Raw genomic sequence first — 15,966 nt, forward strand, 5'->3', positions numbered from 1 at the left:
TGGTATTATTAACGATGGTCACCATACTGTACATTACATCCCCAGGACTTATTTATGTTATAACTAGAGGTTCGTACCTTTGGACCACCTTCACCCATTTTGCCCACCACCCATCCCCTGCCTCTGGCAACCACTCATCTGTTCTCTGTATCTGTGAGCTCAGTTTGGCTTTCTTTTTTTTTTCAGATTCCCCATATCACTCTTTATGTTTTAAACATAAAGAAAATACTCTTTATTATAAACATCCTTGTCCCTGTGAAGCAGGGAAAGGTGGATTCTGTCCCAGTTATGCTTTTAAGAAAACTATAACTGAATTGTTAAGTGACCCTGGCTGACGTTCAGTTTTTCTTTGTACTTGCTGGAATCATTGTTCTCAAGATATCTGTTCGCGACAGATTAGCACACAGTCCACAGGCTTTTGGGTAAAATACTTATATTTTTATGGGCAAAATTTACGTTTCATTAAGGAAGCTAACATAGCCTCAGTGGGAATAATCATTTTTAACTGAATGTGTGGTATTCTTTAAAGAATCCTTGTGAAGTATTTGCTTTCTCTCTCCCATTCGCGTGCACACACTCGCTCTCGCTCGCACACGTGAGGTGGACAGCTGTGGCAGGCTTTCGGCACTTCATAAGTGGACGAAGTCTGAATGCCACTGCTTTAGAGACATGCCAACTTTTGAAGGCTTTAAAACCTCTTTGTCTTGTTTTAAGTTCTAAAAACACAACTTTGGTTCAAAATAAACAACATGGAGGGAGTGACATAAAGTACTCACAATATAAAAATATCTATCGTGATCATTCTTTTTCTTTCTACTGATTCCATGAAATTCCAAGAATTCAGGAAGTATAATTTAAAAACTCTTGTCTTAGATTATGCTGTCTCATTTTGTAAGCATTTATCTTCCTCATTTGGTGCTATCCATGAAGGACTGCCAGCAGGAATAAGTACATTGGAGTTTTCTAGCAATAAATTATCATAGCCATAGACAGAAATAAGATTAAAAGTTATCATCGATTCTGAAGGACAAAATGACAATAATTAGATAATTATTCACATTTAATAACAAATTTTTGAAAGATCTGCAACAAATATTAAGGGCCAGTTTGTAGGAGTCTCAAATATGTTTCTGAGAAATGCTGTAAACTAGTTACACAGAGAAAAATCCTGCAAAAGGGGATCAAGTAATCTGGTATGCTGAAAGGAAAATATTACCACCGTTCAATCCATTACCTATCAGATGTTTCTTTCTTAGTAGTGTACCATTAAATAGTACTAAAATTTGGTAACTCAAAGAATTTCCTAGCAGATGATAATGCTGCAATCAGCTAACTCCCTTGAACTTAAGGCACAAATAATTGCTATCTCTTCTATACTAAGCAAAATTCCTGAAGGAGGAAAGTAATTATTTTTATAGTTATCATTCTTCTCTCTGGATCTCTGGATGTGTGTCCTACTTTGGGATACTGTGCAAGTAAACTGTGTGTGTGTGTGTGTGTGTGTGTGTGTGTGGTGGGGGTGTAGAGTTGGGGAATTCTAATGAGAAAAAGAGCTTCCATAGAGGTAACAGTGTCACAACAATGTAGCGTCACCTTGTGGGCAGAAGTGGTAACTGCCATGCTAAATTGCAGAAACCAAATTTCATTCCTTCTGGATGGATTAGGATTACAGCAGTAGATTTCTTGGTTAGGTTTTAACTGAAACCTTATTAAGTGCCACAAGGTAAATAAATGTGTAACTAAAATGTCCCCCCTATTCTCAGAAAGAGAATAGCCAAATAGTGCAATCCAGGAATGTAAATCTAGCAAAAATAGTCAAATATATTCAGTCTGCTTTGAAAAAATGTAAGGTATTAGCCAAGCAACATTTGAGGAGAAAAACAAGAGTGAAAGTTTGACCTCAGGAATCCTGAGATAGTCTATTTAATTGCTCTCCCATTGAAAATTAAAGAATCATCGTAATTATTTTATTTTTTTCTCCCCAGTTTATTTTCTATCAGTTTCTCATTAGCCACCCTTCCCCAAAGTTTTCCAAGGGAATCAACGAATACTAATTATGAAAACATAGTCACAACACAGAAAGATGCTGATATAGCTAAGAATTGGAGAAGAAAACTCACATCGAGTACCTGAGTTTTTCTATCACCTATACTTGAAAGCAGAAGCCTCAACATAAATAAAATAGACTATTTTAAATTATGTCTGACATATAAGACAGCCCAGTCAGTGGTCCTCCAAGTCACACTTTGGCTAAAAGCAAATACCAGAAGAGAACCTAGAAAAGCAGCTTTTTTTTCCCCTAGAGAGGTTGAAGGTAAAATGAATAAGGACCCATAGCCTATTCTCACCAAATCAAACCAAATAATCAATAACGTATACTTGTACTCATGACTACCCCATACCAGCAATTTTCTGATCAACTGAGGACTCCTGCAATAACCTAAAAAGCCACAGTATGCTGCAAAGCTTCCAGTATTTCATAAGTATTTTAAAACTATTTATACTTTACATAAAACAAAACTGTTGTTATTGTTATTTAAATCAAATTTCCATGCCATTAACAAACATCTTAGGAAAACACTAGAATCCATAAAACACTCCAATTTATAATACAGATACATAGATATTTAATGCACATTCGATAAAAGTGCAGCCAGCTCTTGTTCTTTTTTAAAGATTTTATTTATTCATTTTTTTCCCCCCAAAGCCCCAGCAGATAGCTGTATGTCATAGGTTCACATCCTTCTAGTTGCTGTACGTGGGACTCGGTCTCGCGTTGGACGGAGAAGTGGTGCCTCGGGGCGCGCCCGGGATCCGAACCCGGGCCGCCAGCATCAGAGCGCGCGCACTTAACCGCTAAGCCACGGAGCCGGCCCGCCAGCTCTTGTTCTGTTACCATTCTTTCTCGATATTAGAATGAATCACAGAGGTATCTGGTTATTCCTTAAATCAAGTATAATATTAGAGAACTTAATTTTGTGAATTAATATATGTTTGCTATTTTCTATTCTGTTTAGTTTCTCCTAACACATGTATCTTTTTATGTTATTGTCACAATGTTTTAAAAATATTTTTAAAAGCTTCCCTAGATTTACTGGTTCATTTTTATATCTCAAGGATTTTTAACCCTCAGATGAAAGCAGACATGTAATTGAAGTACTTGATATTTTCTGTTTAAGATGCTAACAGCAACTTCAGTGTCCCAAATGAACTCAGCTACCAGACATTATAGATCCTTGTGGAAGCAATAAATTTAATGAGGAAATAGCAATAGTTTTGCTGTTCTGGATTTTCACAATGCCATTAATGCTGGCTCAGTGCAATCAGCTAAAAAGGAATTCTGCTTTGATTTCAAAAGGAGTAAATCAATGAATCCATTAATAACAAAGTATGCTGAGAGTTAGATGCTCAGCATGAATGTGTTGCAATGCACACCGTGTGCTGTATCATACATGAACACTCATGAGGTCGTTATATCATGACCATGAATTGAAGCAAGCAACTGAAGACACTTATTCATAGAATGTTTTGAGAATCTCATTCCCCCATCTCTCCCCAGTTCTGATGAAACAAAGATGCTGATTAAAGGGATGACATACAAGAGTCTTATGAAACATGAGAACAAAATCATACCTGAAGGTAAGCTGATTCGACGTCCATCTTTGAGCTTTAAACGACTTCTCTTAAACTTCCCCTTCCTCTTCTTCACATTAGGCTTCTCCTGGTTTAGCTGGAATATCAGAATGTTAAGCTCGCGCTCCAGCACGTCGATCTCACGTTCCGCGAGCTGCTGCTCCCGCCGCTTCAGCAGCTCCTCCTGAGACTTCTGCTGGAGGGCCGCGCGGGTCAGCTCCTCTTCACGCGATCGCAGCTCCTGAGACAGAGGCACACCAGCGTCAGCAAGGAGCAGCTAGTGCCTCTGCTGCAGCACACCCACCTGGTCATGCACGTGCTCACAGGACAGCGCTCTTTGTAGTCAAGGCATCAGAGTGAAGACCCTTCCAGCTCACCGTGAACTTAGACTGAAACCAAAGCCTGTGCACAGGCTCCATCTTGCCTTTAGTTTTATGATCCTAACAGAGGCATCACAAATTTTTTAAACCCGATTTTAACATCTGTCTCTCTTCATCTCTAGCCTTTATAATCAGCTGACACATAAAACGTACAAAGAGCAACAAAGTACAGAGGTGAATGGCCCATTTTAAAATAAAGCCAAAAGTTAACGCTTGACTAATTAAAGGATAATTATTCTAGTTACAAAAGACTGTAGTTCAGATTTCTTTACTTAGCAACTTCCTTAGGGCATTTACGAACTTGCTTAGAGATTAAAACATCTTGGTGGAGAGATTAAAGGAAATAACAAAGCTAATGTGTTAGGAGTCAGTTGAAGGCCCATCAGAAATGAAAACGAGACCTCTCTAAAATTATAAACCAATGGAATAAATATATTCAGTACACAAAGAACTTCTCAGGATCCCATGGATGGATGGCGGGTATCACTTCATACACAGATTTCACAAATTAGCTAATAAAAGTCCCTCTGTCAGGATACTTACTGATTAAAAGTCTAACTTCCTCTTGGTTTTGGTTTTAGAATTACAGGTCTCCTGAGAAACAGAACATCTATGAACTGAAGAATACTTTTATTCCTATTAGAAAAAAATTATTCAATAGTAAAACTGAGAACACTACAAAGTTTTTAAATCACATCCCCATTCTTATTTCATTTCTGTAAAGTGTTCTGTTTTACCAGAGACATAAATACTCCTTTTAGTGTTGAATTACTTTCTCTTCTAGATTTTCTTGCTACTAAATCACGCACTTGCATAGAAATTAAGGCATTTGCAAACTTTTATTCCCACTGCTCCAGAAAACTTGATCTTAGAATACCTAACACCAAAAACGTTGTTAGAAACTCCGCCTTCTCAGGTGGAGCTCTGGGCTGTGAGCTTTGAGAGCTAGAAGCGTCGTGCAAACACGTCAGACTTTAGAGAAGCAGGCCACACTTTACATAGACCCACCTCAAAAATACTGATGCATGAAGAAACACTGTAGGATGGAGGCTCATGGAAGAAACCAGAGCTGAACCATGGGACTAAAATGCCAACTCAAGTCTACTAATCCTTTGGACTTTTTACAGATGGGCTCAAAGAAAAATTGAAAGCCATCTGTCAGTACAATTATCATAGAGGAAATAAATACAGAAGACTATCCTTCCACAAATAAATATGATAATATCAAGAAGAGACTGGGGAGCTCAAAAATTTATTTACTCAGATCAAACTAATTCTGAACTTATGGTAATTCTACCAAATTTCAAGTCCACTTTGGACTTGAAAATTAAACAACAAAAAATTAAAACATTTTTTCTAAACAAATTTCATAAACAAAATTGCAGGAGAAATGATTTACTTAAGACCAACTGATATTCAAATCACTGCTGCTAATAAGTGCCAGCTGATTCTTACAGAGCAGATCAGTATTTTTTCATTACTCTGTGCCAGATATAAATTACTACTTATTACTTAAAAAAAAAAAAAAAAAAAAAAAGAAGATGTCACATGTTAAAATTCCGGAATCCATTATTTAACTGGTGGCTTTCTCCAATCAGTTTGTCCAATTTGGAGATTTTACTGTAGTCTATTTGGGGACAGAGGATCATTTCCAGTCAACTCCCAATTTCTAACTCATTACTGTCTGCCCTTTTGTTAAGATATTACTTTCCAGTGGTGTTGATATCAATCCATTTAGCCACTGTGAACTGAAACGAAACGAGGAAGCGATAAGTGCAGCAAATTCAACCAGGCTTTCTGTGTGTCACTACTACAGTTTCTGAATAAGAAACCATTTTCAATTCCAGGTCCAAGCTAAAATGTGATTCCCCTTGCAATGACTATGAATTAAAAAAAAAAAAAATCATTTGCCTACAACTTCATAAGAGAAAAAAATAAGATCAAAGAGAAAGCATCCAAAGTACTCTTCTTTCTCAATGAATTTTAAAATATTGAAAAGAAAAAAAGTCTAGAGTATTAGAACCCCTTTGAATACTTTGAAATTATGAAGCACACAAACAAGTCCTTTTGCTTGCTGAGATTACTAAGTGTTTAACTGCCTGGCACAGGCAATTCTAGTAATGGCAAATCCAGGTTCCTGGCAGCAGGTGTTAATCATTAACAGCGACATGCCTTCGTTCGCACAGTGGTTCAAAGACAGGCACACGCACCCAGCACACATAGACAGACGCATAGAGATAAGAAGGCAGGAATTTAGGGAGGAACTGGTATCTATGGAGGCGACAGTTTACTGAATAACACAGAGCACAGCCAAGTCACTGACCATTAATTCCAAGTCTGACGCCTCCTACCTTAAGCAATCAGTGAACAATAAAGGGAGATAGAGCACATGCGCTGTGCTCTCAACTCCACCAAAACAGACGCAACGAGAAACCTCTGAGCAAAAAAAGTATTATATGTCCTTTAATTGTAACTCAAGGGCTCACAAGATACTATAAATGCTGTATTTCAAGGAGCAACACAAAAATCATATAAAAAGTAAAAGCAAAGATATCACTATAGGATAGCTCAAAAATGAGTCCAAAGAATAACAAAGAACCTACTATAAAACCTCAAAATGGAGGAAGAGCAGACATCCCTCCTTGAAGCATGCTTTTTGACTTTTACACCACATATAATAGGAATTAACTCACTGGATATGCCTCTATCCTGCAGTTTTATAAATAATTATCAATAATTAGAAATAACTAAAATAGTTTAAAATAATAATTATTACTAATGTCACTTCCAAATTTTAAATTCTGTGATTTCAAGTTTTAGTTTTTCTCTAAGTCCTCTCCCATTCCCCCAAATCTTTTTTATCTTTGCTACTAAACATCTAATTTTAGAATTCCTGAAAACAATTTGGGGAAGTGTAAAAACAACGTGAGTCTTTTTTCTATCACTGTAAGTCAACACAACATATTAAAGTTTCCAAGAAACATACTAATAATATCTCTGATAGTAATCCTTCAAAGAACTGCAGGATTTAAAAAGTAATCCAGTCAGTCATTTTCAGGCATTACCTCTCAGAACGCCTGGGCCAGGAAACAGGGGTGGCTGTGAGAACCTGCCCCGCTTCAGTCAAAGCTATTACTTTCTGTTCTGAGGCTAACATTTAACACTTAGCACTTACTGAGTAACAGGCACTGCTCCGAGCACTGTGGTACATTACTCTAAGCCTCCTGCCCCTCCTGAGGAAGACGGTGTCACTGCGACATTTAATGAGGAGGAGCAGGCAGGGAGAGAACAGTCTTAGGTCAGCAAATGGCACAGCCCCAGTTCCAACCAGGCCATCTGGCTCAGTCCTTGGTCTTCACCACTACACCAGACTGCTACGGATTTTGGCATTCCATTAAAGACTTATTATTAAAAAAAAAGGGAGGGCAGGGTCCATCATCATCATTTTTTTGGAATCCCATATAGATATCCCCCTCAGTCTGCCGAATTCCTTGGGGAAGGAGCTGAACAGCCAAACCAGCAGTTTGCTGCAGTGCTAGAGAGCTCCGAATGTTAGAAAGTTGTTGATTCGGGGACCAGATTTTAACCCCTGGAGCATTCACCCAAGAGGTCCTACTTCTGAACTCTGAAACAACATGAAGCGTACTTCCTCCCTCATCTACTAGAAAGTTCTTCCAGTATTTGAGCGTAGTCTTCGCAATTCCCATCCCCTCTGCGTCCATTTCTGTTCTTTGCCTGTTCAGATTTCCAGTCCCCTCTCCTGCCTTCCTGGCCTCCTCCTCCTCGGGAGGCTGTTTAAAACCTGGTGCCTACAATCAAACACGACACTGCAGATACGACCTGAGCAGAGTCAAACAGGATTGTTATTTCTTATTACACGAGCTCTGTGTATTTGTTAGCAGTGTCAGGGGCTAAGGCTGCATTTGCCTGTCATGTATTTTTAAACTTACAAAAGACTGAAAAATCTAAGGAAGAGAGTGAATAGGAAGAGACTTATAGTAGACCTATAAGTGTACTGCTTGAAAATATGACTTTAGGAGAAAAAAATGACTTCAGCAGCTTACATATTTCTCTCTAACCTTTTTTTAAAATCATTTTAAATTATGAAAAATTAAAAATTTATTACAATTAGAGAGACTAGCAAATATCCATGCACTCACCATCACTATTTAATAGATGCTAAAGTTTTACCGTATTGGTTTCAGATGTGTTCAAGTCCTATGTGCATCAGACTCTAATGCTATCCCCTCCCGCCTCAGATCTGCTGTTCTTAAGTTGGTTTGTAACCTTCTTCTGTTTATACTTTTAGACTTTTTGTACATTTGAATAGTACTTGTTTTATAAATTCACATAAATGGTATATAATGTAACTATTATTTTGTAACTCCCTTTTTCCACCTAATATTATGTTTGAGATTTATCCATGTTGAAATACATAGCTAGAGTTCATTCACTTTAACTAACGTACAGATTTCCACTGTGTGAATACACAATACTTTAGGTACTTATTCCCCTATTGATGGTTATTGGGGTTGTTTCCAGTTTTTCACTATTACAAATAATACTTAAGTGAATAGCTTTAATTTCCTTGTGCACACGTGTGTGTTTCTCAAGACTATATAACCAGAAGTTAAACAGCTGAGTTGTATGCCTCTTTTATAACAGAACATTCATAATAGAATTCCTAACATTTATACATTTTCTTTTTCACTTAAAATAGTAACAATAATAATGATAATAATAACTGCTAATACCTTCCACCTATTAAAATACATATCAGCAGCATATTAGGAAAGCTTACTTAGGTTTATTTAATGTATTTATTTAATGCCTATCATGTACTGAGTACTTTGTTCAATGCTGCAGATGAAAATGACCAAGAATGAAATAGTATAGCTCCTGAACTTATCTAGCAGAAAAGGCAGACTAAGAACAATTACACAAGCAAATAATAATCAAGTATGACTTTAGTGCCAGCCATGATGAGGGAAGTGCAGGATATTACGACAGTTTATCTGGTGCAGCAGAGCAAGGGAAGGGAGCTCTAAAGGACCGAAAATGAAGGAGCCAGCAATTCTGAGGTGGGGATAAAAGCTAGGGAGGGGACAGCATTCTCGACAGAGGAAAGAATATATACCAAAGCCAAAAGTCAAGTGCACGGCATCAGAGGAACTGAGAGGAATTCAGTATGGCTGGGGACAAAGTGAGGGTAAATATGGAAGGACATAGGAAGTTACTAAGGAAATGGAGTTGGCCACTGAAGCAAGGATGCTCAGATTTGCATTTCAGAAGGGTCACTGGTGGTGGTGAGGGGATAAACTAGGGGAGTAACACTGGACACAGAGCAACCAGAGAGGATGCTGCTGCAGTAATGCAGGTGTAAGTGAGGACAACAGGCATCAGAGGAGTGAATTACCACTGAGGGTCTTTGTCACATAGGAGACCACGAGAAACATCTTCAAAGACCTTTGAGACTGGGTACCTAAGAGAACAGTAATCCCATTATCACAAAAAAGGTAGCAGAATGAGGGAAGGCAGAGGGGGAGTGAGCAGAAAGTTCTGCCTTCAATGTTTGGCTGGAAACTCTTGCCAAGAAAGTACATCAAGCTCCTTTTCAAAACTTGTCACAAAGGTCCAAATCCCTGGCTTGACATTCAAAGCACATTCAAGGATACAGACTGCCATATCCACCTTTGTATCCCAGGGCTCTAACACTGTTCCCAGCACACAGTAGACAATCAGTATATGCTTGCTGAAAAAAATTACAACATTGAAACTCAGAACAATTTTCCCATGAACACATTTTTAAACTGTATTTTTTTTTAAGAAAATTTGCATTTTGGGGAATAACTATGACATACCTTGTATTAATTCCCAGTTCAGCAAGATAATAGTAGAAGCTACTCAAGGACAGAATTTGGGCATATGATATCTTTGGTATCATGCACAGTATTATATATACTAGCTCAAGAAATGCTTATGCATGTATATTCAAACCACAACCTTTATTCTCTCTTTTGCCCTTTCCTTTGCACTTAGGTTGGCTATAGACCTTCAGTACCACAGTCAATGTGAAAGTCTAGAGATATAATGCAGAGCCATACTACATAAATCAAGGTAAAAAGAATTCTACTATTTTAGAATCACAAATATATGTGGTATAAAAATTCCTCCCTCGAAGATTATATGGCTTTATAAAGATTATCAAAAACTTGCAATGTTGTACTCTAGCCCATAAATTTATTGCACATACAACAGCAGAATTTAACATATTGAACAATTACACAATTTGGACAACCAGAATAAACCCCGATTCATCAAAATGCTCAAGTACTAAAAAAATGTCTTTAAAAAGGTAAGTACTGCCACTGCAGTACAGAACCCTACCTTGACCTCGGGGTTCTTCAGTGCCCCTTAACAGGCATTTGTCACCAGGAAGAAGAGATCACGTTAACTGAACTCACTTCCCAACTAGTCTGCCTTCCAATTAGGTGTGTTTTTACTTCTCATATTTCACTTTGTATGTGGTAACAAAAATGCAGCTTCAGCATGTTTAACATATAGATTTTTTTCTTCTTCTTCCTAAAATATATTAACCAACCAGAGCTTAACTGGTCATATTAAAAATTTCAAAAATTATATATTTTCCCAGTTTCTCCAACAAAGCAATGCCTTAGAGATAAAAGGAGGTTTAGGCAGGTGGACTAGCATAAAAGAGGCTTTAGAAGAGATAACTAAAAACAACATGTAGATCTTGTTTAAATTCTGATTTCTATCAACCAACTGTAAGAAGACATCTTTGAGAGAAACCACGACATCTGAATATGGAGTATTACATGATATCAAAGAATTACTGTTACTTTCTAAGATAATAATGGCAAGAAAGTTATTTTTAAAATTCTTACCAGAGATGCATATTGAAGCATTTAAGTGCAAAATGATGTGTCTAGGATTTAATTTAAAATACTCCAGTTAAAAAAAAAGATAATGGGGAAAGGAGATGAACAAAATAACAAAATATTGACAACTACTGAAGCTGGTTAATGTATACAAATGGTTTCTTATGCTATTCTTTTTTTTTTTTTTCATTTTTTACATTTGAAAATTCCCCTCATAAAAGGTTGTTTCTTTTCCAACTATACATTTTGAGTACAGTTCTGTTTTAACTTCTGGAAGGCAAGAATCAATAAATATTGATGTCTGAAAATATTTTAGAACAATGCTAACAGTGGTTCTTGACTCATGTTTTCATAATCTTCATAAATGTGAGTATATTATGCAATTAAATATATGTCTCTCACCTTTTCCTTTGTTCTCAGCTCATCAAACATTTGCTGAATTTCCAGCTTCCAGTCATCTTGCATGGAATGAAAAGATTCTTGAGGCATTTCAGTCATAACTGCCCCTTCAATAGCAGTCAGTTGTTCAAGAATTAAGGCAAATGACGGACGAATATGAGGGTCTTGTTGCCAGCATTCTAAAATAAGCAAGAATTACACTAATTCCATTTCTCAACATAGTTGGATTATCAGCCCATGCTGATAGTGTCTGCTGAAGATTTTAAAAATCTATTGACAATAATTTTGAAAATTTTATTTTACACAATGTCCATGTCAGCAGCGTACACAGTAATTACTGTCAGATAAGGCTCTTATGGTTTATATTCCACGAAATGAATACGTGGACGTGTGCTTTCCACGCCTCTCTGTGAACTCTGTGTTTTAGGGGTTTAAGCTGCCCCGGCCAGATGACTTCCTGACACAGAGTTCTATAACTCAACCCAAGAACACCAAAGTCTCAAGAGAGGTTCTCAGAAATAGCCTAATAATGAATGTAACTTGCTGCTTACAAAAAGAGTGAGTTAACAATTTTTAAAAGATAAGGATCAAATAGATAAAGTCATGGCAAAACCACATCAGTTAAGAATGTAGAACATTTTTGATCATTAGGTAGAATTTAAAACAGCATATTTGGAGGCAATTCAATATTGTCTTTGAACTCTACTAGTGAACTTGGTGAAAACTTTATTACCATTCAGTTGAATTTTGTAAATAAATAAGTCACTGATAAAACTGGATTGCTTTTAAGTTACTTAGTTCATCAAAACTTTACCTGACATCTTAGATCAAAGACAAGGTTTCCAACTCTTAAAATAGTATAACTACTTAAAAGTATTTGAAAATTAGAATCACAGAAATCACTCTTCTGGTTAAAAAAATAGATGTTCTAATGAGCAAGTCCCCTTGTCCCCACAGACACACAAAAACAGAGGTGTGCAAATACCTTTCATGAGCTTGGCAAACGGCTCAGGGCAGGTGGATGGAATGGGCAGAGTGAGCTTATTGACTGCCACCCTGTAAGCCACGGCAAGACCGTCAATGCCACGATAGGGGACTTCTCCGGTGAGCAGTTCCCACAGCACGACTCCATAACTAGAAACAATGTTTTCATAAAGTTAAATGGGTTAAACCGTGCCATTTCCTTATAACACAGTCAGTGGGATAAATGCATCAATACCTGCAGCCAGCTCCTAGTAAGAATCTTCCCTTACAACAAGCCCATAAGTGGCCCTTATCCCAAGGTGAGAGGTGGGCTCTTCCAGTTAACATCCAAAGACACACAAAGACACTTCTTCCCAGAAATCAGTTATATGTTCATTATAGGAAGGAAAACTACCTAGTGAACAGCAAAGCTGAGGAACAGTACATAACTGAATTAAACAGGGTCCAGAACCAAGCCACACTTTAAGAGTAATGCGGTTGTTTTGATGTTTCTTCTTCTATATCATTTTTTCCACACCTAGATAAAACCTGCTGAGGATTGCTAGGACCCTGAAGATTCCAGTCCTACTGAAATGCCATGCTATGCGCCCAAGACTGAGATCCAATCATGGTGACTATGTAACCAGTTTTTTGAAATTGTTTATCTTTCTGCCTCTCCTTTTATATTTTAGGAGATGTGTTACAAATGTCTCCACCATATCCCTCAATAGTAATGGACAAAGGAAATCGACGTGGGCCTCCTTGCACCTGCTGGTAGGACACAAAATTTCTGTTTTTTTTTGCAATGGAGGAAGGAGAAGTAAAATGGGAGTGAAAAACGAAGAAGTGCCTCAGCCGCCACACTCTGCAAACGTCAGCAGACACGATGCAGGACCCCTGCTGCTTCAGTTCTTCGAAGGCAAATACAATCGCAAACAAGAGCGAGAAAATACACGCAGAAGGATTTCCAAATGAATTTTTAAAATGAACCTGAAGGACCAAATTTCACTACACATCCACACCACAGATTTAAGGTACCCCAATTCAAGGCAGCACAGAGCAGCATGGAAATAAGCCTTGAACCTTAGATATACTTATTCTCTTCTACAATACAGGTCAGTACCAAGCACACTCAAATTATCCTTTGTTAAGACAAAAAATCAGAGTCACTCAGACGACTCACTTGACTTCAAATTGAAACACATAAGCATATAAGGAACATATATTTACTTTCTTTTTTAATTCTGTTAACATAACTAGTACAGTCCTATTTACTTTCATAATCTTTTAAAACTTCAGTAGCTTTAAGTTGAAAAAAAAAAGCCTGAAATTTAGATTATCTTCCAATCTTAAGAGATGTGGGGATTCACAGCATCACAAACACAACAGAGAAAGCCCTCTATGAAGAGGACCTGGTCTACAAAGAGTTGGAAATTCTCTGCACTCCAGGAGCAGGTCATCCTGGATATGATAACTTTTCATTTAGACCTCTGCATTAGTGTCTATTGGACTCTAGACTATATACGGAAAATATTCAGAAAAAGAATGTAGAAACAACAGAACGTACCAATCAAAGGGGCCTCAGGGATCCTCCCGCTGATGCTCTACTAGCCCTGAGCAGAGGTGTCTGAGTCCTAAGGAACTGGGGCTCCTGCTCTGAGGAGGAGGAGTAACAGGGCACCAGGAAAAACAACTGGGTCTGGAGGAGGCAGACTTGAGTTTCGGTTTTGGGGGTATTACTTCTTACTAGCTATGTCTCCACTCACAAGGCCCTTAAAGCTGATCCTGAATTAACTCATCTATAAAATAATAGTGATATCTGCTCTACCATCTCAAAGCACTGTTTTATAGTTAAAACAAGAAATATATAATATAGCATTTGAAAATTATATAATGCTATAACTATTAGCAATTAAGCTGGAACCAATATTTTTCAAAGGTTATCTGCTTAGTTTCTTGAAAATTATCTATATTATAGTTTATTGGCAGAAACATCTTAATTTCAAGAATAAGTAAATTTAACTCATAGAGCAACAAAAATCACCTCAGAGCAGAGGACCAAAAAATTATTAGAATAACTGAAAACTGTCTAAATTCTAAGAAGCTTCCTTGCTATTCTCATTAGCAAATAACAAAGCTAAAACAAACAATAACAACAACAGAACTTTGCTTGGAAGTTTCAGAGAATGAATAATTCAGGATGGGTCATTTTTCCAGATAAAAGTTAAAAACCGATGTGAAAAAATGAAACTATTTTGATGGAACTATTTCTAAAGTGTAATGCATATTTTTCTGTTCTCTGAAACTAGGTAGGATACAGTATTAAAAAAGCCCTCTCCTGGGCCGGCCCCGTGGCTTAGCGGTTAAGTGTGCGCGCTCCGCTGCTGGCGGCCTGGGTTCGGATCCCGGGCGCGCGCCGACGCACCGCTTCTCCAGCCATGCTGAGGCCGCGTCCCACATACAGCAACTAGAAGGATGTGCAACTATAACATACAACTATCTACTGGGGCTTTGGGGGGAAAAAATAAATAAATAAAAATCCTTAAGAAAAGAAAAAGCCCTCTCCTGAGAACTCAGGTAGCCTAATCATTAAGGGCTGTGGTAGCGGGAGTATCGTCTCACACCTGGGACCTGAGTCTGCTACTTACTAGTCTTACAACCCTGAGGAAACTTCTTAACCTCTCAGTGCCTTGGGTACCCACTCTACAAAACTGGGATAATCAGAGAAGATGTAGTGAAAATTCAGTGATAACATCTAAGTTACCTTGTAGTGTAATAACTGGTAAGGAGGAAGGAGGGGGAGAAAATGATCAGTAACTACACTAGTGGATATACTAGCCCATAGCACTGCACAGAGTAAGGCAATGTTTCTTGAACGAAATTATTTTTTATGGGAATATCATAAAAGGAGATTCTAAGGCAAAGGTATGTACAATTCAGAGGGATGGCCTTCCCTGCTCTCACACATCCTGACATCCAGCACTCTGGTATGCTTTAATACATGAATGTATCCTGGAGATGTGTGGGGATGCTTGGCTGCACAACTAGGTGGCTCTAGAGGTCAGTAGTTTCTAGTCCTTTTCATAGTATTTCATGCGTTTTTTCTCCCTGTCCCCTACTTTGTTCTCAGCTGCCATTTTTTACTATTACCAGCTTAGTATTCCTCTTCCCTCTCCTAATCAGCCGCTTTTACTGAAAATCAGATAATCCAGCCTGTAAATCTAAGAATTAGAAATAAACAGATTTTGGTGGCTGGCCCTGTGGTGTAGCGGTTAAGTGCATACACTCTGCTGCTGGTGGCCCGGGCTCAGATCCTGGGCGCACACCAAGGCACTGCTTGTCAGGCCATGCTGTGGCGGCATCCCATATAAAGTAGAGGAAGACAGGCACAGATGTTAGCCCAGGGCCAGTCTTCCTCAGCAAAAAGAGGAGGATTGGCATGGATGTTAGCTTGGGGCTGATGTTCCAAAAAAAAAAAAAGAAAGAAATAGATTTTGAGAGAAGACTGCTCCAATGAGTGTAAGGACTCAAAGACCCACATTTTGGGTGGTTTTAGAAATTTTTCTTTCTTACTTCTTGATTCTCTTCTATGTTTATAATAGATGAGGTTGATATAAAGCATTCAGATAGATTGTACAGCATTTGTATAGCTTGTAATTACAGTTTATAAAAGAAGCACACAAAATGAAATG

At 37.9% G+C, this 15,966-nt stretch overlaps 1 protein-coding gene and 1 long non-coding RNA gene across 2 annotated transcripts in view; one reads left to right on the forward strand and one right to left on the reverse strand.

The window, feature by feature from the left end:
• The window catches only part of LOC147916780 (uncharacterized), a 376,679-nt gene extending 373,084 nt beyond the window's left edge, over positions 1 to 3,595 (forward strand). Inside the window, exon 3 of the long non-coding RNA XR_015552449.1 lies at positions 3,560 to 3,595. This is a non-coding gene — a long non-coding RNA (uncharacterized LOC147916780). The remainder of the gene's footprint in view (positions 1 to 3,559) is intronic.
• MAP3K21 (mitogen-activated protein kinase kinase kinase 21) overlaps positions 1 to 15,966 on the reverse strand; it is a 52,800-nt gene that overhangs the window by 16,985 nt on the left and 19,849 nt on the right. The window contains exons 3-5 of the mRNA XM_004432377.3: positions 12,297 to 12,445; positions 11,315 to 11,490; positions 3,634 to 3,874 (exon numbers count right to left, since the gene is read on the reverse strand). Coding sequence (XP_004432434.1) covers positions 3,634 to 3,874; positions 11,315 to 11,490; positions 12,297 to 12,445 — 566 coding nt within the window. The remainder of the gene's footprint in view (positions 1 to 3,633; positions 3,875 to 11,314; positions 11,491 to 12,296; positions 12,446 to 15,966) is intronic.

This window comes from Ceratotherium simum, chromosome 6 (assembly GCF_057802395.1).
Source record: "Ceratotherium simum simum isolate JZ-2026a chromosome 6, ASM5780239v1, whole genome shotgun sequence".
Classification (NCBI taxonomy): domain Eukaryota; kingdom Metazoa; phylum Chordata; class Mammalia; order Perissodactyla; family Rhinocerotidae; genus Ceratotherium; species Ceratotherium simum.